The sequence below is a fragment of the Cololabis saira genome, chromosome 19 (genome assembly GCF_033807715.1).
Source record: "Cololabis saira isolate AMF1-May2022 chromosome 19, fColSai1.1, whole genome shotgun sequence".
NCBI lineage: Eukaryota > Metazoa > Chordata > Actinopteri > Beloniformes > Belonidae > Cololabis > Cololabis saira.
This window is the reverse complement of record NC_084605.1, coordinates 32,785,836-32,807,732: the sequence shown is the minus strand read 5'-3', so window position 1 is coordinate 32,807,732 and position 21,897 is coordinate 32,785,836. Positions and strand designations below refer to the sequence as shown.

General features: G+C 39.0%; 1 protein-coding gene across 5 annotated transcripts in view; it reads right to left on the bottom strand.

Moving 5' to 3' along the window:
* Nucleotides 1-21,897, bottom strand: part of vti1a (vesicle transport through interaction with t-SNAREs 1A) — a 128,253-nt gene that overhangs the window by 27,601 nt on the left and 78,755 nt on the right. For 2 of the 5 annotated variants that reach the window (XM_061707852.1, XM_061707854.1), the window contains 2 exons: nucleotides 16,184-16,254; nucleotides 11,698-11,770 (listed from right to left, as the gene is read on the bottom strand). In XM_061707852.1, coding sequence (XP_061563836.1) covers nucleotides 11,705-11,770; nucleotides 16,184-16,254 — 137 coding nt within the window. In that variant the 3' untranslated portion in view covers nucleotides 11,698-11,704. The remainder of the gene's footprint in view (nucleotides 1-11,697; nucleotides 11,771-16,183; nucleotides 16,255-21,897) is intronic. The other 3 variants (XM_061707850.1, XM_061707851.1, XM_061707853.1) reach the window with 2 other exon arrangements.

Sequence of the window (21,897 nt, the reverse complement as noted above, 5' to 3'; positions counted from 1 at the left end):
TCTCTCCACTGTCACACCCTCCCTGCTCCACCTCGTCCCTCTGCAGCCTCCTGGATGCCAGTCTGCCTGGCTGGTGTTGTCCAAACAAGAGCCAGCCATCGGGGGAAAAGGAGCAAACGAATTGCTGCCAGTTGGTCCAACACTTGACGGCAAAGCACCATTCTCCAAACAAACATCGCAATGGGCCACAAGCCATGAGGAAAATGGAACCTGTCATTACCAGCCATCTATAGTTGGTTCCCTCCCCAAACCCAAGCCAGGAAAACAGCTTAAGCATGTACTGCACTTGACTTCAGCTAAATTCTCATCTATGGGTTGCTTTCTATGAATTCTATGATTTTTTTTTCAGAATAAGTGCTGGGCAGTATGCTTACTTTTAAGTTGACATGAATATTTAGCAAAAAGTTGTCTTGCAAACTAACAACCCCCCCCCCCCTCACAGTAAGCAATACAGCATACATGTGTTGGACAAACCAAGGTAAAATTGTATTAAAATGTCTTTTGTTTGTCTGATTTGTTTTATGTCAGCTGAAATTAAAAGGGTTAACCAGAAAAGGTAAAATTTTCACAATTAAAACATTCATGAAATTTTAAGAATATACTTAGTTATATTGACTTTAGGCATACTGTACATGCTCTTTTCAACAAAACTCTTACAAAAATGTTATGATACTTTGAGAACAATTCTTACTGTCTAACTTTTTACTTGTTGGGATTACGTAAACTGTTGTAATTTATTAAACTGATCAAGCAATCTAAAACTCACAGGCTTACTGTAAGTTGCATGACGCAAGAAATGTTCGTCATATCTTTACATATAATAATAAGTCGTCAATTCTAACGCTCTGCCAAATGTTGTGGGTGAGTAGACACTATAAATCACAGGTGAACTATTTTTCACCATGGTCTAACAGTGCCTCTACTGCAACTGAAAGTTAAGGTCTTTGGAGGGCTCATACATTTGTGTTTTTTCAGTTCTTTGTTTTTTATCTGTTTAAAAATGAAATTGAAAAAAAAAAAAAATGGAAATCAGTATTTTTTTTTCTGTTCTAAAAATGAAACAGAATAAACAAAGAAATGAAAAAAAAAAGGAAAAAGAAAAACAGCTTTTGCCAATTTAAAAATATCCTGTGCTGGGGTTAGAGCGCAGGTTCACTTCAGGTTGAGTCAAGAGAAGTTTGACAGCACACTATGGGTAGCAGCGCCAAGACTCACAACAGGTGTACAAAAGGAGCTGCTGGGGCAGCCGATCACTACAAAGGAGCACTTTACTGTAAGAGTACAAAAGAAAAATGATTCCACCACTTTCTAAACACACATTCCAAGACTAAGTTGTTGGAGATTTCATTCCACACCAAAGCTTTCCTCTTTACGTCAATATGTCTTCAAAATATTACTGGCTCAGGGAAGTGTGACATCTTCCCCTTCGCCATTCTTGCGCTTTGTCAGATTACCTGTAATTGGATGTGTCTCAGTGTCCTCACAGAGTGCTGCACCCAAGTCAAAGATTTTTTAACAAAGGCACACGGACAATAAACGCGTCCTTGCATCCTTGCAATACAGAGCCGTTCTTGCAAAACATAGAAATTAATGGGTTCCAGCCCCCACCCTGTCGATATCTGAAAAGCCTTTACGGTTCAGTGGCGTCATAACCAAGTATCTTTAAACAAGAATAGGCACCTCTCCTTGTGTGGGGGATCATCACATAATTTCTTACATAAAGGGAGGGATGTTTTCGGTATCTGTTGCATATTGAAACAAATAAAGAAGAAAATTGACACATTTTTTTCAATTTTTATGCTTTTCTAATGATTTTTTTTTTTACAGTACACATACAATACAATACGTACACAGGTATTTTTGCACTATAAGAATGATGTTTGGCTTATATGTTGCTGAACTGGCAGTTTGAATATCATGCAATCAAGCACAAGGGCAGAAAAAGAGCAGAAATGGCAACATATGTTACTCATTTGGTTGCTTATTTGAATGCTGTATAATAGTAAAATATTATACTAATACACTAAAATAATAGTAAAAAATACTATATAATAGTCTAATATTTTTAAAGATGAAAACAAATTATCAATGCTTGTGAAACTACTCAACAGAAAGGGCAACAATGAGGTATATCAATAACAAAAAGGCCCATTTTCAACATTCACTTCATTTCTTTGCTGCATTTTTTGTTTTATTAATATGAGAAACTTCTGCCAGCAGTGAAGAGCACCAATTATCGTATGACAATAGAAAGAATTCAAAAAAGATTGAAATTGAATTTTTTTTAATGGAAGACTGCATTGTGTGATTGGATTTGGCAAATAAGATATTTTGAAAGCTATTTTTCACAGTACTTGTCGAAACTTTGAGTTTTACACAGGATGGAATGTGCTTCAAAGCAAGCATCACCCAACCAAAGTAAGGATGGATGCGTTTGACCATTTACCTTCAAGCCTTTAGTATTGAAACAATAAAATGCAATATAGATCTTTGGGTTTAGTTTTATGCCATTCAAGGTTAGAAGTTTCTTGCTCAGAAAAGGGACCATTGTGGTGTAAAAGTATCTTGATGACAACTCCTGATTCCTATGAAAGCCTCCTCTTTAACCTTTTAACTTTGTTGTGCTTATCATTGCGGTAAAGGCATCTTTTACGTCATCACTAATGTTACAACAATTTTCTGCCTTTGTGTCACTGCACCATACTGAAGGGCTGTTATGATTAGATACAGACATAGAGACGCACAGTAAATGATTGATGGGCTAGAAGAAAATATAAAGACAAGTGAAAATTGAGCATTTGTAAATATTTCAAGCTTTTGCACCCTGCCAAAGAAAGATCTGATGGGCAACAACAATAACAGCCGAGACTATGCTCTGAAGCCTATATACGTATGTCAGCACACCCAAGACATTTACATTTCTGGGATTCTTCTAGGCACAAACCTAAAGCTGAAAACGTGTAGAACCGCTAGAACCTTGAGCCTCACTGAACAGGCAGTCACATTAAGTTACCAGCTGTGATTCAATTATATAGTTCAAAACAGTGTGAAGGTAACATTACTGTTTTTCATGATTTAATGCAAAAGGATGTTTTTATCCAGTAAAATATACTGAAAAAATTTAATTAGATTATATGAAAGTTGACCAAAAGATCAGGGACGTTACTGGATGTATAGTCCAAGCACTTGGATGGGAGCAGTTTTATTCAGGCACGTAAGGGAGTCCAAGCACAACTTGTTAAAAGGGGTTGCATGACTTGCATGAGTCAAGATGGAATAGTGAAAGACATGAGTGAGTTTATTCGATAGCTAGAGAGAACAGAACAGCTCCTTTTCTTCCGTACATAAAAACTAGCAACTAGTGATGCAGTGGCATTCCACAAAATTCCAGGAAGCTGCTGCAAAGAATGCAACGAAGTATCCACAATGGCTTGCCGGGAAGGGAAGGGAGTCAAAGATGAGACAGTGTGATAGGTTCTAATTGCTTCAAAATGTCCTGAAGAGGAACCCCTATTATCTATTTAAATCGGTTGATAATGGGAGGGTAGGAGGAGGAGATGGAGAAGGGGGAGGCGGATGGGGAGCCTAGACAGAGGGTGAAAGCTATCCTCTGCGCTGCTGTCGCCTCATTATTTTCCGTCTTGACGGACGCCTGTGCTCAACCCCTGGATGAATGGCCCTGTGCTGAATAAGTTATCGCCAGGCACACAAAGGGAAGAGTACGCTCCACAAACACAGCAGTACTGCAAAGCGTGAATCTCTTTTTCCTTCCCTTCCCAGTCTTTTCTCTCCCTTACACCCCCCAGCCCTCCCCTTGCTCCCTCCAGACGGAACGCAGGGGCCTGCCACAAACTGAGATCTCACCTGTAATTTCTACAGAAGCTCACAGTTGGCGGGGGAAAAACATAAGGGGGATAATACAATGAAAGGCAGGAAGGATACCAGCATCGGCGCTTGCTGAATAGATCTATACTTCCATTCCTCTATTTTGTTTCATCTGTCCTTTTTGTTTGTGAAGCTCCTCAATAAAGACGGGGACCTACTTTGGGCAGCATCTAAAGATAACTGAGAGGATGCTTTTGTTGTTGGTCATAAGACAAGGCCCACAGCATGATCACTACGGATGTTTTGGTTTTGTCTAATGGTTTTGTCGACTTTATTTTGTTTCTGATTCAGCTGTTTTGACTGCCAAAGCCTACTAAAGCCAATCAAGGTCACCTGCATACTATGCTCCTGTGGGAGGGGGGGGGGCGTGTTGGAGGATTTACTCTGGCTGCTAAATACGAGCTATAGGAAATCTCTAAAACTGGAAATTGCCCATTCTCCAGCGATCATCGAGGCGAAGTGATATACATCTCCTGCTTCCACACTCGTCCTATCACTCAAAAGTGGAAGTGGAACTTTTGGACAGGAGATCCTCTTTTCCCTTCTGATGGGGGAATCAGAGAGTGCCGTGGCCCGACAGGCACACAATGACAGATCAAACAGGGCGGGTACCCTTGGAGTGACACCTGGAGCCACTTCAAGGGAGAGGAGCACCACTGATCTCCAGTCATCTCGTCAGAACGGCAGCCTGTCAGGGTAGTTCTATCAGCTAGGATGGCTTAAGCAAGGTCAAAGATGGATCACCTCTATGTTACAGCAAGATGACCCTTGAGCATTTGGACGAGTGATGGTGTGAAAGTAGATTTAGTTCGAGTGCTAAAGATCAGGTCTGAAGGCAAGATCTTAGACAAGTCAAAAGCTAATTTATCACAAAAAGATCCCGAGACTCAACATATGCTCATAGTCTCTGCTCATTTTGCTTTGACTGGGAATACCAACTTAGCATGAATAAAGCATATACTTTACACCATATCAACTCTGGTTCTTTTACATGATGTATACTTCTTTCCAGAAGACTAGATTCCACCTATGTGATAACGTATCAAAAAACAAAAGCCTACTATGGGCTGGAAAAGAGAAAATGGGAGATATGCAGGGAGAAAAAAAGGGGGCTTTGGCAGCCAGTTAAGCAAGTCAATTCTCAACAGACAAATGCATCCCTTATATAAAACAACAACACATCTTTGCCCTTGTCAACAACCCCTTCCTCTGCAGCTCTGGTTTGTGTGTAATGTCTTTCTGTGAAAAAACGTCCCATCAGCACTCTCTAATGGGCGAGGTGTAGGAAGAGAGAAAAAGATGGAGATGAAGCGGGAAGGAGAGTGAGAAAAAGACAGTGGTGGCAGTGGTGCTTGTTTGGCTCAGGAGCAGTGAGTAATGAGGCTGAGGCGCTCGCTGTCATTGTCCCAGCGGCAGCCTGTGGCCACAGACACACAGGAATAATAAAAAGTATCAGCTGTCTCAAAACAAGACACTTATCTGACATCCAATACCAAACAAGGAAAATAGTGTTTAAAAAAAAAGTTTATTATCTATTGCAGTTTCCCTATTTTTTTTAGACCGCTTTAATGTACAACAACTTGTCTTGCTGTATTAAAACACCTCTTCGCTTTTTTTTTTATTTCTGTTTAGTCATATAGTATCTTTATTTCTGGATAAAATAACCCCTTTATGTCTTTATGACTAAGATGTTTCAGTTTTATAAAGCTTCTTGATGTACTTCCTCATATCCATACAGTTTAAATCTGACCTTTACTTTCAAAATCAAATGGCAGTAAAAATGGCTCACTGGTATGGCATACAAAAGGTCAGAAACTGCTTTTTACGGCCATTCCAGCACTTAAATCAGTAAGAACTACTAACATTAACGCTCAAGAAAGTTACTACTTCATACTAGCATGGTATCCCCATTTCTCTGAATATATCAAACAACAGCTGCGTTCACCTTGATGTGTACTACAAAGTTTATCTGGGGGTTGCCAAGAGGGCACATATGATTCTTGCTTTGGTCCCTTGCCAAAAGTAAAAGCAGACTGGACTTTAAAAACAAAATAAATATCTCCCTGAGGGGAACAGAGAAGACCAGGCACAGGACTGACCCAAAGGGATGTTGCAGCATTGGAGTACAGGGGATTAGCAGTCATGTCGTAATGACGCCAGGATGAACAAATCGCAAAGCAAAGGGAATGTGTTTAAATGTAGTACATGGAATTATTGTGGCAGCAACAAATAGGAGATCAGAGAGACTGGGATCCACTGGGAGTGATCTGCCACTCTGAGGACATAAAAAAAAAGAGCTGCGGCCACTATGAAGAGTTCAGATACAATACAAAGTAAAACAGACTGCTTGATCGCTAAATAGGGCAACCATGTATTACACAATAAACAGAATAAACTGGATAATACTGTATATTACTATTTAGGACTGTAATTATACATCGAGTGTAATGCTTATGTGGAAATAACTGAACAATGTGTTTAAATGTGTTTTTTGTATTTGTGTGGCTCTGTAACAGGCACAGGACTGTCTCAGAAAATTAGAATATTGTGATAATATTATTGTGATTATTTTAATATAGCTGATTATGGCTTACAGTTTAAGATTAAGATTCCCAGAATATTCTCATTTTTTGAGATAGGATATTTGAGTTTTCTTAAGCTGTAAACCATAATCAGCAATATTAAAATAATAAAAGGCTTGCAATATTTCAGTTGATTTGTAATGAATCTAGAATGTATGACATTTTTGTTTTGGTAATTGCATTACAGAAAATCACAATATTCTAATTTTCTGAGACAGTCCTGTATATGATCTGTCCAAGGTACACCCCGTCACAGCAGGGACTGGCCCCTGAAACCATGAAGAAGATGAAGTAGGCCGATGGATGGATGGATGGATGGATGGATGGATGGATGGATGGATGGATGGGAATGTTAGAGCTCTGATCTTTTATCATTTGTTCAATCTCGACACAAGATTTTAAGAAGTTAACACACCCATTCCACTACAGCTCACTATAATTGTCATTGATTATGTAACATTAACATAACTGAACCACACGTTAATATTCTTAACATATGAATACAGAGAGCACATATACTAGCATCCATGAAGAAGGCATCTCTGTAACTCTGAGACTTCAGCATTTGCATAGAGGTTTTTTGGCCCGCTCGTCCTGAGCAAACTGTTTGAACTGTCTCAGGTTGGAAGATCAGATGTTTCCATAAATGTTCAATAGGATGAAGATCAGGGCTCACCGAGGGCCATGTAAGAGTAGTTCAATGCTATTTTATCAGTTAAAAGGTGCTTTTAGCCGTCTGTTTTGCATCATTATCCTATGATAGGACCCGTGACTTCGGCTTAGTTTCTTGCCACTGTGCAGTATGTTTCACCCCACGATGCCTTGGTAGTCTTCAGACTTTAATGTGCTCAGATTCAAGGACCTCATTTCCAAATGCAACAAGGCAATCCAAAACCATAACAATGCCAACTCCAATTTCATTTTTTTCCTTTGAAAGTTTGTCTGTGAACATAGAGTTGATGTGACTTGCTAAAAAGCTTCCATTTGTGTATGGTATAACCTCCTAGATTTAACCTTTAACATGCATATCCACAATTTTGTTTCAGAGTTAGAGAGATAACGTTCTTTTTTGCCTACACTCATGTTCATTGTGATGTTACCAGACAACACAGGTTTTTTTTACCCTTTAAATGAACTGATAAAAATGTTTAAGACACAGAGTTAATTAAAGTTTGTTTGAATGTTAAATTTGTCTCGATTCACTGCTATTTCAAATGTGTTGGGTTTTTTTAGACTACATTTTCTTCTCAAAATGATGGTTCACCACTATGTTTCCACCTTTTAATTTGCATTTGCATTAATAACTTAAGAAATATCCTTAGCACCTTTCTTTGCTACATGCAGACCAGTAATTTGAACCCTTTGAAACAGAGTAACATTTTTTCCACAATCGCGGGATGCGTCTTCCTCAAACAATAGTACATTAGTGAGAGGAACGAGAATCTGCTAACTGCATCAACTAAATAGCTGCAGAGTTTACTGCAGATTTAAATAACTCGTGACTAGCTGAAACATATCAGTCACTGCAGTACTTTTCCAGTGGGAGGTTCATATTTTTTTTTTTTTTAGTTCATTATTAATTTCATTATTATTATGAGTGAATCTTCATTAAAGAAAAGAGTAAAATGATTAAGACTTTACTAATTAAAAAATGTCTCCAGATGCTTGTTTCTCTAGGACCATGTAGGTTTCATGTTAATGTTCAAAAGCTGACTTGATGAGCAAAGCAAATATGAAATAAACAATGTTTTACTCTCCACCAGGGAAAGATGAGTTTTACATAGTCCTGTCCCACCAGCTAGTCACATGACTATGTTTCAGAAGAGCCTCAGTAAAATGTCACTGAGAGGGTTGCTCTGAGTTACACATAATAACTCGCTGTGTAATATCAGAGTGATCCTGGCTACACATCAAGAAAACTTGTTAAGACACATTTCAAGAAAGGAAGTGAGTGTCTTTGTAACAGTGCTGCAACATCAGCCTGTAGGCTACTGCATCATCTTTGCCCCAGCCTTCATGCTGATCTCTTAATCAGTGTCCAGAGTGTGGATGAGTCCTCTTCAGAAGGCTAAGGCTCTGTCCACCCTGCCTGCCCGTCGCTACTGCCAGGCCCGGCCATGAATATGGAGCTGTTCTGTGGCTGGGAGCTTGCTTATGTTTTCCGTCTGATATCTAGACCCCATTCCCATTTCAAAGGGAGGTCCACCCGGGGCCTTGACTTTTTGATCTGCCTGGCGACTGAGTCGACCACCTGCATGTGGGATCAGCTGCCAGCGAGAGCAGACAACCCCTCTGCTTCAAAATACACATCCTCCCCCCCCTTCATCCTCCCTTCACTGCTTCATTGCTCTTCACTGTACCCCCTCCTTCCATGAAACTGCCAGGAGCCCCAATGGTCCTAACGGGGTCTGGAGCTGCATCCCAGTCCCAACTGTTGGATGGGGAAGATGCTTGAGATGTTCAGTACAACATCAGGGAGGATCTTGCTGCAGTCACCGGACTATTTTGTATTTATGAGAAACCATAATGTCAGAGCATCACAGAAACTGAAGAAAATATAGAAGCCTTATAAAAGGTCTTTAGCCATTTTTCGTCAGGAAAAAACAATCCAAAGCCGGAGCTGCGACCCCTCCCGATGCACCTGTCAAATAATCTGGTATGAATAGATGACAGGCAGGATCTACATTAGTGAGTTGAGATACAGGCCAATAAAAGAAGCAATTAACAGCACCTACACCTGTGTTTTTAGTCTAATTACCCTCACTGGCAGTGATGAATTTCACAGCCTGAAAGTTGTAACAATTTGTTTTCAAACAAAGCAACAGCTATTTGAGGTGTGCATGTTTCTGAATGCTTCTTACAATAAGTGATATTCACGGAGTCTTAAAGTTAATTGGCTTTCTTGAGCCGTGGCAGTCAGCTTAATGAGCATCTAATTGTTTCTCAGCAGGGGTGACAGCCATAAGACCAAAAGGACATTGTAAAAAGAGGTGCTGGTTAAAATGCACTACATTTTCCAATCTGATGGATCTCAATAAATCTCTCTACTTAGACACTTAGGTGCATTTATGTGCCATGGATCACAATAAAGTTAAAAAGAATGGTATATTTATGCACTGGCCTTTCTCATTCACTTTGGTGCAAAAAAAAATAAAATCTTTGGTTGCTTAAGATAAAGTTCAAAGCTTTTGGGTTGGACAAAAACAAAACAATGACTTTCAAATCAGGTTAACTGCTGTATTCGAACTAAAAGAAACAGAACATGATTAAAAAAGAAGCAGTAATGGTTTTTCTGTCACCTCTGGTTTGTCTTGCAAGGACAGGTTCACTACACTTGCATGCACTTCTTTTGTAGCTCTTAAAAATAAGTTCAGAAAATACAGAACAAACGCTGTCCAAGTTAAAAAACAACTTCCACTGGAAAAAAAGAATCTTAAAACAATCTAAAAGCATAAAACTAGGGAGGTTATACAGGGGTGATTGGGGACAATTAAATGAAAGAGGGGAAGTGAAATTAGGAGAAAACTTCCTACAAAGAGGGCCGAGATGAAGACATCACTCAAATATCCTGCACATACATTTTGTTCACAGTTCTGCATCTATGGTTATAGATTCAGACTTGATGACTTTCTCCAGTGTACAGTGTTAAAACCACAACAGATCAAACAGTTTCCTTTATTCAAACAATGGAAAAACAATGTTAAAACAAGAAGTCTGTGTGTGTGTGTGTCTGCATGCGTGCACGCGTACGTGCGTGCATGTTCCTATCAAGCAGAAAGCCAGGCAGCAGCAGAAGAGGCTCGCAACCAGGCAGCACTTTGGAAAGCTCTCATAAATCCTTATTTGAGCAGGACGCTAACCAGAGGAGCTAAAGCACATCAAGAGAGGGGGCTAAAGAGTAGAGGGGGGTGGCAGTATGCCTCTTGAAATGCTACGTCTGATTAAGTCTTCCCATTACGTGACAGCTGAACTTTAACATTAATATGATAATATTGAAATAAGTGCATGTTATTTACTTCAGCACCAGAGGGAGTGGAGAAAAGAAGAGGAGGAGGGGGGAATGATGAATGATTTCTGGACAGCTTTCGGTGACATGCAGGGCAAATTGACCCCCCCCCCCTCAACTAAACCAAAAACCAAAACACACACACAGACACACTCCCCCTCCTCTTCCCATAATCAGACTTGACAAAATGGAGACATATGCAGAAATATTGGTTACAGTCGGCATCACAGCCCTTCTCAGGCCTTCCCTCTTTACTATCTGCTGGCCGCCCTGTGAGCCGCCCTGCAAATTGTCTATGGGCACTGAAGCATCCATTTCAATTGGCACTTTCTTCCTGCCTCAGGATTTTACATTTAGTTGGTGTCATTTACATATTACTCTTAATCAAAATCCACAGCGGGCGACAAGGAGAAGAAAAAAAGAAAAGAAAAGGAGAACAAGAAACAAAACCGTGGCGTCACGGTTCAGGGGTAAGCACACTGGCACTTTATGAAATGGAGATGTGACTAGACATTACAGTCTATGTGTGTGTGCGCGGGTGTGACTGTGTGTGCTAATGCAAGGCTTATTGATATACTCGTGTTTGAATGCTTGTGTTTGTGTGACTGTTGGAGCTGCCTTGTGCATGAATTCGCAAGCAAAAGAAACAAATACTGCAAGTAGTATAGGGGCACTAAGTGTATTGAAAAACAAAGGGGAACAAGAATAAAAGAATGGAGACATGTACAGAGTACACTTGTTTGTTTTTGTGTGTGTGTGTAGGGGGGGGGGGGTCCCCAGCCCTTTTCTTCTCTGGGCTCCTGTTTCCTCTATCCGTCTTGACACACTAATACAATGTGTCATGCACTGCACTTTTTTATATAGAGTAGTTTACGTACTTATAGTTTACCATTGAAAACGGAAACAAAAAAAGATTTGAAAATGAGTTTAAACAGCAGGAATAGTATCCAAATATCCACATTTTAACTAGTTGTCTCATGAGAATAATGCCAGCCCACTCAGACTTCAACAGTCCACAAAAAAGAGAAAAAAAAGGATACCATTTTTTTGAAGTGATTAAAATCAACTGGTCATAATTTACAAAGTCACAAAATGTGATTTATTTGCTGAGTTATTAACTGTAACTTTTCTTTTTTACATGAGATGGATAAAGACACGTCGACAAGCTCACAGTACTGCTACAGCACAATGCATACAAAGTAAGTGCAGAAACAGCATCCCTACCTGCCTCTTACCTTCTGAGCATGCCCGTCAGGATGCGAGAACTCTTTCCCAGGTTCGAATCCGTTTCTCTCAGCTGGAAAGTAAAAGGGGAAAAACAGGTTTTTGTACCGTTCTGAACATTAAAAAAAAAAAAAAAAAGTTATTAAACACAGTGAAGACTTGCCATACATTTATGCTTATATGGACACTCTACATACGTTGTAGTTTTGAAACATAGAAGCGTAGAGGATGATCATTTCCAGTCAACTGAGCTATTTAATTTAAAAAAGGATGACATTTTTACACTTTAGCTAATAATATTAATATTGCCAAGATAAAGCTGTTTTTTTTTCCCTTCCTGAACCTAATTCAATTTGCCAATATAAATGCATTTGAGCTTTTCAGGCCTGTAACATATTCTATAAAAGTTGGAAAAGGGAGTGTGAACAAGAAAGTTTAAGAGAGAAAATATAATTATGTTATCTTAATAATCTTAACAATAATAATTTTAAATTATGATTTTTGTTTTATTGCCATTTGATTATAAAGCACTTTGGTCTACCTTGTTGTTTTTAAATGTGCTACATAAATACATTTGACCTTGACCTTAAGCAGGTGACCTCAATAGGGGACTGGAATAATTATCTGGTATGAAGGCCATATCCATGAAAGGCCGAGTCATGAAAAAATGTTTAAAAACAATGGTCCTCAAAGGAAGCCTGGAAGGGATTTGCATACTTCTTCAACAGTCCATAATATAATAAACCATTCAAAGAATTTTCAGGAATGTCAATGCACAAAAGGCAAGTGCACAAGTCTAAGCTGGACACGCATGAACTGCATCAAGAACTGGCAATTAATACTTTGGATAACCACATGAGCGGAGATTACTTTGGGAAACATCATACGGAACTACATTCACAAACTTCTGTTAAACATTTCTATAAAAAGAAAGCTTTATGTTAATCTTGTGCAGAGTTCACTTATTTGAGGTTTGAGGCTTCTGTGATGGACCATCATGCAGTAAAATCACATTACTACACCACTACAGTTTTGTGCAACTCTATATTTTGCACTGATTTGTGCAGCTGGGCTTCAGGCTAAGTGCTCTTCCTTTCACCCAAAATAGGTGGTTGCAAGCTGAGAGGATGAATCAGAGCTTCGAGGATTCCAGTTTACTTTTAAGTTAGTTGTTTACCTGTCATGACACAACCCTCTACAAAACCCTCTTCTTGACACTTTTAGATCCATGTTAAAAAGCCTTTGATAGATCCTAAAACCTATGTTAGCTTTTATTTTTTTCATCCCAAAGAATATAAACTGTTTCCAATGGGAGCTGTTTCATACACAGACAATCTCGCTCTCTCTTTCTCTTTCTTTAATGAAGTTGTCAAAAACAAATATACACTTTTTTAATCTTAAAGGGGACCTATTATGAAAAACGTTTTTTCTTGCTTAAACATATATAAAGTTGTCTCCCCTCAGCCTGCCAACTCAGAGGAGGAGGAAAGCAACCAAATTCTGCAGTGTCTGTACAGCCGCCCGGATGATCCATCCAGTGTGATGTGGATCTACGAGCCGTTCAGATTCTGCTCCTGTCGTGATGTCACGACAGGAGCGATGCGTGAAACCACGCCCACAACTAACTACGCCGCATTTTTTTGTAGCGGTGTATCGCGCCATTCAGGCAGCCAATCAGCACAGAGCCTCATTATCATAGCCCCGCCCACTCAGTGGGCGGGGCTCAATCCCTCATAGAGAAGAAGGTTAGAGAATGGGAAGATAAAGACATGGCTCAGAGGCTGAATTTCTAATTTATTTAGCAAAAACAATCAAAAGCTTATTTTTAAGACATTCAAGGCCTGTTTAAAATAGGTATTAGATGCCATAATAGGTCCCCTTTAATTTTGAGATGCAAAGCAAACAAAAAGTGTCCTTGAGGAAACCAAACAATGATTTTGGCCATTCAGAAGTAATTGCCTGGCATATTTCTCTTATCTTGCTCCATGTTCTTTTTTCTTTCTGATGTTTATTCCCCGTCATAAGATACGGCATTTTTTTCATTCCAGCTTTTTGTCAAACGTAGGGACTTTCACTCTAAAATGATTTGGCAGAGATGTTTGTAACAAGGTGTAAATGTAAAAAAGCTGACCCCACACTTACTGAGCTGCCATTAACATCTACCTGCAGTTGCTCTTAACGAACATAATGGCGGTCATAATTATAGATTTTATGTTCTTCAGAAAGAGTTGAACATCTTTCTGCTTCTGCAAGATAATGACTAAATTCACTAAATAAATTCTATACATTTTTTTTAATCAAATAATTATAGTGTGTTTTATTCTCTTTCATTTTTTTCACTAGAAATTTGTTGCAACACCCATTTTTTTTCCTGTTTGTTCTGGCTTATCTTGCTGTGAATTAGTCTACTATTCACATCCGCTTTGCACCCCTCCTTCAGTGCTACTTTCTTCCTCTTCATCCATCTTTTTTTTCCTACCCTCTGGCAGCCTGGGCTGGTGCGATGCAGGTTGCCAGAGCCAAGGATACTTGTGGTACAGGGTAGGAGGTGAGGGACCTGGGTTTGGGCCCTCTGGCAAAGACAACAAGTCCAGCAGTTGCCTGATGTCTGCTTCTGCCCATAGATCTGTCCCCTAGACACTTCACACTTTCTCCCAAAATAATCTCCCTCTTTGAATCACCCCATGTTTTCATCCCTCCCCCCATCTCTTGCCAAATCCCATGCCTTCCATCTTAACCTACCAAGGAAGGTCCAGTCAAGTGTCGTAAAATTAACTATGGTCGTCTATATGGAGATAGTGAGCAAACTGGGTTTCAGCTACTTTTATTTTTTAATTTTATTTATTTTGTTACACACAGCTCCCCAAAGACACCTTACCCTTTTAGTACTAAAATGCACTGAAGTGTTTTTTTTTTTAATTATCATTATTATAATTTAAAGTTTATTCCAGTGTAAAGTGAATAATAAACCAATTGATACATAGTACAAGAACACATTTTGGAGAAATAGTGGAAAGTGAATAATGATGATTCTACTGGAAAGTTAAAGCCAGTCAGCTTAAAGAGATTGATATGGGAAAAGTTACTTCATTGTTCCCTTAAATTGCACAATGAAACATTTTCATATCATAAGACTGCACTCTTAAAAAATGGAATCTATAACTTTGGCACTGAAATTACAGCTTATGCTGTATCCAACATGTCAATTTGGCATAAGAGACAATCTGAAATGAATAACTAAACAATTAATTAGGCTACCGGCCAACTCCTCCTCAGACTATTGAAAACTATTGAATTTATGCACAGGAATTTAAAGATGCAAACTAAAATCAAACACTGTAACTTTCCATCTGTCATTGCATTTGCATTTACCTGCTGCTTTCCTTGATAAAAGGTGGTTAAACACTTAGGTGGCTCAGTTTTATGCCATGGTGAAATCAAAACAAAGGACAGCTCTTGCAGCTCAGTGTAGGGCTTTGTGGATGAATATCCAAAATGTTTGCTTGTATATGCATGATTTAACGTATGCCTAAAGTCCTGCTATTTCAGAGTATTTCAGATTTTTATCTATTTGAAGTAATGATAAAAAAGTAGTAACAAAGCCTTCCATCCTGTGTCTCCACATCTTGCTTCTTCTTACTTTACTTTTGCCCCACAAACTGCTTTTAAAGCATTCAATGTGTGCGTGGATTTGTGCGCATGTGGTGAGAAGGTTAAGCAAAGGAGACGCATGGGAGGATGGGAAGAGAGAAAGCACAAGAAAAAAAGAGCAGGTACTCTCACTAGACACTAGACACTATGGACCATTTTGAAAGGAGATGTTTGATTTCCTTTGAAATCGTCTGCGCGAGGCCCTCTGCCATGTTGTGATCTTTAAGCATTCTGCATTGAGTGGGCCAACAGGGTTGGACCCCCTTCCTGTGTTTGGTCTTTTCTGTCTCTGCCTACCTGTCTTTTTGCTGAGCTGCATGTTAGGAGGGGCAGCATTAAAGATTGGGGGGACTCTGAGGAAAACTCAGAAAGAGAGAGGGAGAAATGGAAAGAACTATTGAAAGTAAGGGTAAAAGGAAGACAGGAAAGGACGGACAACAGAGAGGAATATTAACCCCATTCAAAAGAGAGGAAGAAAGGGCCAAAGTGCTGGAAAAAAAGCCCCAATGGAGAGTTTTGTACTTTATTGAAGATGGCAAGACGCAATCACCGCTTTATCTCTTATTAAGCAAAAAGAAAAAAGTGGCCAGTAACTAAATATATAATATGATCCATAAATAGGTACATTTATGAATCACACAAAGATACATTTTTTCAATGCAATCCTATTGACTTGATGGGCATCCAAAGTATTTTCAAACATGTGTGCATTATATTTTTCTGTGTTGATTTTCATATGTATTTTCTTGACAATCTCAAAAAGTGGAAGATGACATCGGTACTGTCAAACCATACAGTTTTGCAAAAACTCAACAGCTGACAGGTGTTTACTTACCCTTTCTCTGGCCCTCTGTATCTTCTCACGGTCACTGTGCAGGTTGGCAAGTATCTCCTGTCCAACTTGTTCTGCAAAGGAACATGTCGTATGAGAAAGTTGTTTGCCCAACTATTACAAAAAAGGAAAATACAAAGAACGAAAGGCTTAACCAATGAAGCATAAAACAAAAAGATATCAGAAATTTTGACCAAATACTTTACTTTCAATAGACTTCAATAATCCTGAGCAGCCCAGAACATTAAGGATGACTATTCACTTTCAATCAGTGCATCAACTATATAAATCACAGAACTATGTTTCATTTTCACCATCTTGACTATTAATATTAGCATGATATTCTTTCATCAGAAACAAATGTTTAATTTTCAAAGTTCAAAGAGCATGTGTGATATTTTGCATTCCGACTGTGGAGTGTACCAAAACCGCACCATCTGAAAGAAGTGCAGGGAAAACAGATAGTGAAATACCAATCCAGTTAAACCTGAAATTATTCACACCCTTGCAAAAACATTTATTCGTAGGTTTTCAGTTTGTTTCTGCAAGTCATCCTTAAGTTTCGGATGCATTGCTCTTCTGTAAAATCAAGGACAATAACACCCCACAAATCCCTCAAATATGACTGGCTCCATGCAGGTTTGCCTTGCAACAATTTGTTGTAGATGCCAACGTTGTTTTCGTTTTTGTCCCAGCATGACTTGTGTTGCACAACACGACTTCACGGAAATGCAGTAACTTTGCATCTGAGTTTTATAGATATTAAGAAACAGCGCCTACAATTTTTTGGTAAAACAGTAAGGGAAACACACTATATGATATACTGAAGAACATCCCATTTATTCAAAGAGGTCAAATTTACAGCATCTTCAAAACCCCTGCAATACCACCTGGCATGCTGGTTATTTCTGGGCCAAATCATGGCGATAGAACAGACTTTATTGCTGTATTTTCACTCCGAGATTACCATAGTTTGTAATTTTTCTGCTTTTCCACCTGCCTTCTGAGGACAGACCACAGGTCCTTGATGGGATTAAGATCTGGGGGGTTCCTGGCCACTGATGCAAAATTTCAATGCACAACCTCCAGGTCACATTTTTATCACTTTTGTGTTATGACATGGTGGTCCATCATGCAAAATGCAAAAATCATCATCAAACTGCTACAGAAGTTACTTTTGGAGGACATTGTTGTACCATTTTTTTATTCATGTCCATGTTTCTGCTTAGAATTGTAAGTGAATTTTACCTCCTTAAATGAGAAGCAAACTCAAACTTATTAACAACAGAAAATTGTCCAAAAGTCTTCACCTCAGTGTACACACAGATGCATTTCCTTCCACTAGCTGCCACTGTCAGGCAAGCTCTGAAGTGATGGTCATACGATTCCTTAGCTTAATGTGCACAAGGAAAATGTCCAGGCACAAGCACAAGTTAGTCTTTAGCATCGTAGGTGTTTCTTCACTGCAGTTGAACCTCTTTTTGAAGCTCTTGATAGTTCTCGATATTTTGACCTTGCACATTAGACCTTTCATGTAAGGCAAAGCTGACTGCATACCTTCCTCTGGAGGTGACCACTACTAGAAGACAATGCCTTCTCGACTTTCTTTTGTAACAATCAGCTTGGTCTTATTATCAAAGAGTTGTTTTGCTTGAATTGTTGTTTACTATTACCCCTGTGCTGATCATTAGATCCCTTAAATTATGTTAGTTGGTTGGGTCCAGAAAAATGAGCAACTAAAATTGGGTTTTTGTGATTAAGTAAATATTTTGGCCAATGGACATGTACGCCTGCCTTGCATGATGGGGTTGGCTTCCAGCAGATCCCTGTGACCCTGAATAGGAAAAAGTGAGTATACTGTAGATGATGGATGGAGGGATGGATTTATTTGTGACCATGAAACTAATATATGAGTACATCCGTTTACTTACACAGCAATTTAGAAACAAGAAAAGTAACAAATACATGAATTAAATAAATGAAGTAATTAACTGAATCAATCAATCAATCAAGATAACCATACTGCTAGAGCAATAGTGTTTAAAGATGACGGAAGCAGAAGATGAATCAGGTAAATGGGGGGGAAAAATGTGAAAAATCTTTGCATGGATCAAAGCCAGGCTTTCAAGCGCACCAAACAAATCCAGAATAAACAACACAGTTACTGACTGTATTACACTACACAGGTGCTGCACACCAAAGGGCCCACGTGCTGAGCGCCTGCTTGGGGGGAGCAGTGCAAAAATGGGCTACATCTGGCAGCTAAACAAGAGAAGAGAGAGAGAACAAGAGACGAAGAAAGGGGTTCGGGGAGTAGTAGAAAAAAAAAAGGAGAGCACTGTCAAAAGAACGACATTCGTTCCCCATTCATCCCATCCTTTTTACTCCCTTACACTGTAACAGACTCAAATACGTCTCTTCCTGCCTTCATTAATTTCTAATCTGGGAAAAGACAGATTGAAGGATACCCAGATTAAACAGTGCAGTCAGACAGTCACATGTGACAAATAGGGCAGATTAAAAGACTGAGTGCAGGTATTAATAACCATAAAAATACAAGCCCTCCCCCGTCCCAATTGTAGAGGAACAAGGGATAAACAGGAAGGGAGTTGAAGCGGAAATCTTCTGTTAAAGAGACAAATAAGCACATCTATCCATCTCTGTCAGAGCTGTAAGCTTTTTTTGTTAAATAAATGAGTGTGACAAGCATCGCAAGAGCAGAGAATTCTTTTTTCTGATGGCAAGTGCATTATTGGAGAGCTTTCCGTGTGTGAAAAGATGGATGGGGTGGTGATATATGTACCGAAAAATCATTGCAAACATTCACTGAACACATTCTGTCAGTGGACATGTTTTGTAATTATGGTTTCCTGCACGTGTAGGGGAAGAAATTTTGAGCAGTCTTGGCAATATGGTTAAATTAATTAGCAAAACTGTGAGTCAGAGTGGATTTCTGTCAGAAGCAAAGTGTGATATCAAACCCCCATCTACAGCCCCCACCCTCCCCTGAAGGATAAATCAAACAGTTGTTGGAAAGAAAAAACCTAATATATTTTGTTAAATGAATTAAACTAGAAAAAAAACAAGATGCAGAACCTTACTTAGGAGGGAGACTTGTCAGCAGACTTGCTTTGCCATTAAACAGCATATTCATCTGAGCAGAAACAGAAGCAACATGCCATTGTATAACATGCTGAACAAATTTTAGATATCAAAACCAATCGCAAGATATTGAAGAAATAGACTCTAATCCAAAGTGCAATTTAATAGAATAGCATGATTACAAAGGCATGAAATCATTTACAGTCACCAGAATAGTCTTTTGAGCTGGCTGTTTAAAAGAAAAGAAAAGAAGAGAAAAAAACTGTTTCATTATCGTTTGTAAAGATAAACATCTGTCTTTCATGAATGGTCTCGCAAAATTCCTTATTATTGCTTATAAGTTTCTCCAAGCACGGTGAAATCGCCAAGGGGAATGTGCAGTGTTTACAAACTATGAAGGATCTTCTGTTGTATCACTCAGTCCCCAGTATTATTCTACATATGCATCATCAATTATGGAAAAAATACAGGAAACTGGCTACCAAAAGCATGAGACTGCACGTTGCAAACTTGCTGATGTGCCATAAAATCACAATGCAACTGGAATGTTGACATATTACACACAGTGAGATCGATGCATGTTTGCTACTGCTAAAAATTTAGATAAAAACAGTTTATGATGTATGTTTATGGGGAAAACTAAAGCGGAATATTGAAGAAAAATAACATTATAATAAAAACATTTTAGAAAGGGAAAAATATTTACTTTAAATCTCTTGACCTGTTGCTCATTAGTAGATAAAATATTCTCTGCATGTTAAAATAGATATTAACAATTTAAATAACCCTAGCCCGTAGGCCTTGCTCCGACTCTCATGTGAAAGATTCCCATCCCCAAAGGTCTATTTAACAAGCCCATTATTCCATTACTTTACATTTACATTAGCACTGGCGAGTCCTAATTTAACATGATCCTCTAATGTTACTGCACAAAGAAACAGAAAAATTTTATTTTAAAATTGGAAAGAAGAAAAAGAAATGCACATATGAGGAATTCCACCTCATTAATACATGAGGAAACTATTAAAACCCAAAAACTTCAGTAACCATCTTTTTTTAATATGTATAAAATGGTAAGTGGTAACTTGTCATGCTGGTCAAAAACTAAGCAATTCTGGTAGCATCCATACCCCTACGGTATATCCTCAAACCTTATCCAGTTAATTGGAGGTGTACTGTTTTTTACACTAGCCTTTTTCTTTCTTTCTCTGTGTTGGAGTTTCTGAACTTGCTTCTTCCGTCCCAAGAGCTGAAAGAGTACAAGACCTGACAGTGGTGTCCTCTAAGGCTCGGCACAGCTCTTCTTCATTAAGCGATCAAGACTCCTTTTTGAAACTCATCTCACACGCTTGTATCCTAGTACAAGCCACACACACACACACACACACACACACACCAGCAAACGCGGTATGGACACCCGTGGGAAGGTGGAGGGAAAGTCGGGAGAAGTCTGATAAATGTTAGACCATACATTTTTCTTCTCCCAAAGTCACAATCAGTAAAAGACACAGGCATACACATACTGTAGTGCAGCAGTCGACTTATTTGTCTGCGACTCCCAGCTGAATAAAGTCACCTGTCTTTTAACGTTTCAAATCTTCAACTGCAACAACTGGTGTCACAATCTTATCACCTTCATCAAAGCAGAGAAACAGTGGGAAGCGTTTGTTATGCTGAGCCCACAGGCCATGAGGGTAGTGCAATGACAAATAACTAAAAGTAAAGAGCTGCCAAATGTGAGGTCATGAGGATGCAGTAAGGTTTTTTTAAAGGAATCAATGAAGAATTAAAAAGATCCCTCCGAGAACGTATCCTCCTCAGGTCTGGATTTATTTTTTCTTTTTCTTAATTATAATTATTGTACATTTAACATCAGTTTCTCTTTTACAGAACATTCAAAGGGTAATATTGGATTGTTGACCTTAAAGCAGCACAACGTAACTTTCAGCTTTTCTGAGTTTGGCGGCATCTTTTGGACAAAAGCGGTAGTGTTTTACCAGAAAGAACACTACGTTTCCCATGAGCACCAGCGCGTACTGCCGGAAAGATCCTGTCCCGTCGCTGCATTTGTTTTGATGAGAGGAGACGGGACGGACTTTTCTGTTTCACCAAGTGAACAGACAGAACGCAAAAAAAAAGATGTTAAACTGCTGGAAAGGAACTGGAATTTACCGGGATACCTTAAACAAGGAAGCCAGGGAGCAGTATATGGAGAAAATAATGATTATTAACGGTCTGGATCCATATCCCTACTGAAGACCCATGTGTTTCAATAAATTTGTATAATAGTACAACATACAGTACTTGTTTTGTATCCCTCTTACTCTTTTCTTTTTTTTGACTGCTATATTATGCTGAAGAGGCTCCGAGCAATATTTTTGTTTTCCTCGTGAGATTATTTTTTTCTTCTGCAGCTACAAATAAGAGTTAATATTTTTTCCTCAACAAACTAGTTTTATCTGAAGATTGGGGTTAATTGCACCGCAGAGAGCTGGCCAGCAACTGCGTTTAGCGGGCGAAGTGGGGAATAAAACCCGTGTTTTGATCCGACCCGTCTGTGTGAGTGTTTGAGGTTTAAGGCTGTTTATGGTCCTGCGTTAAATCGACGCAGAGCC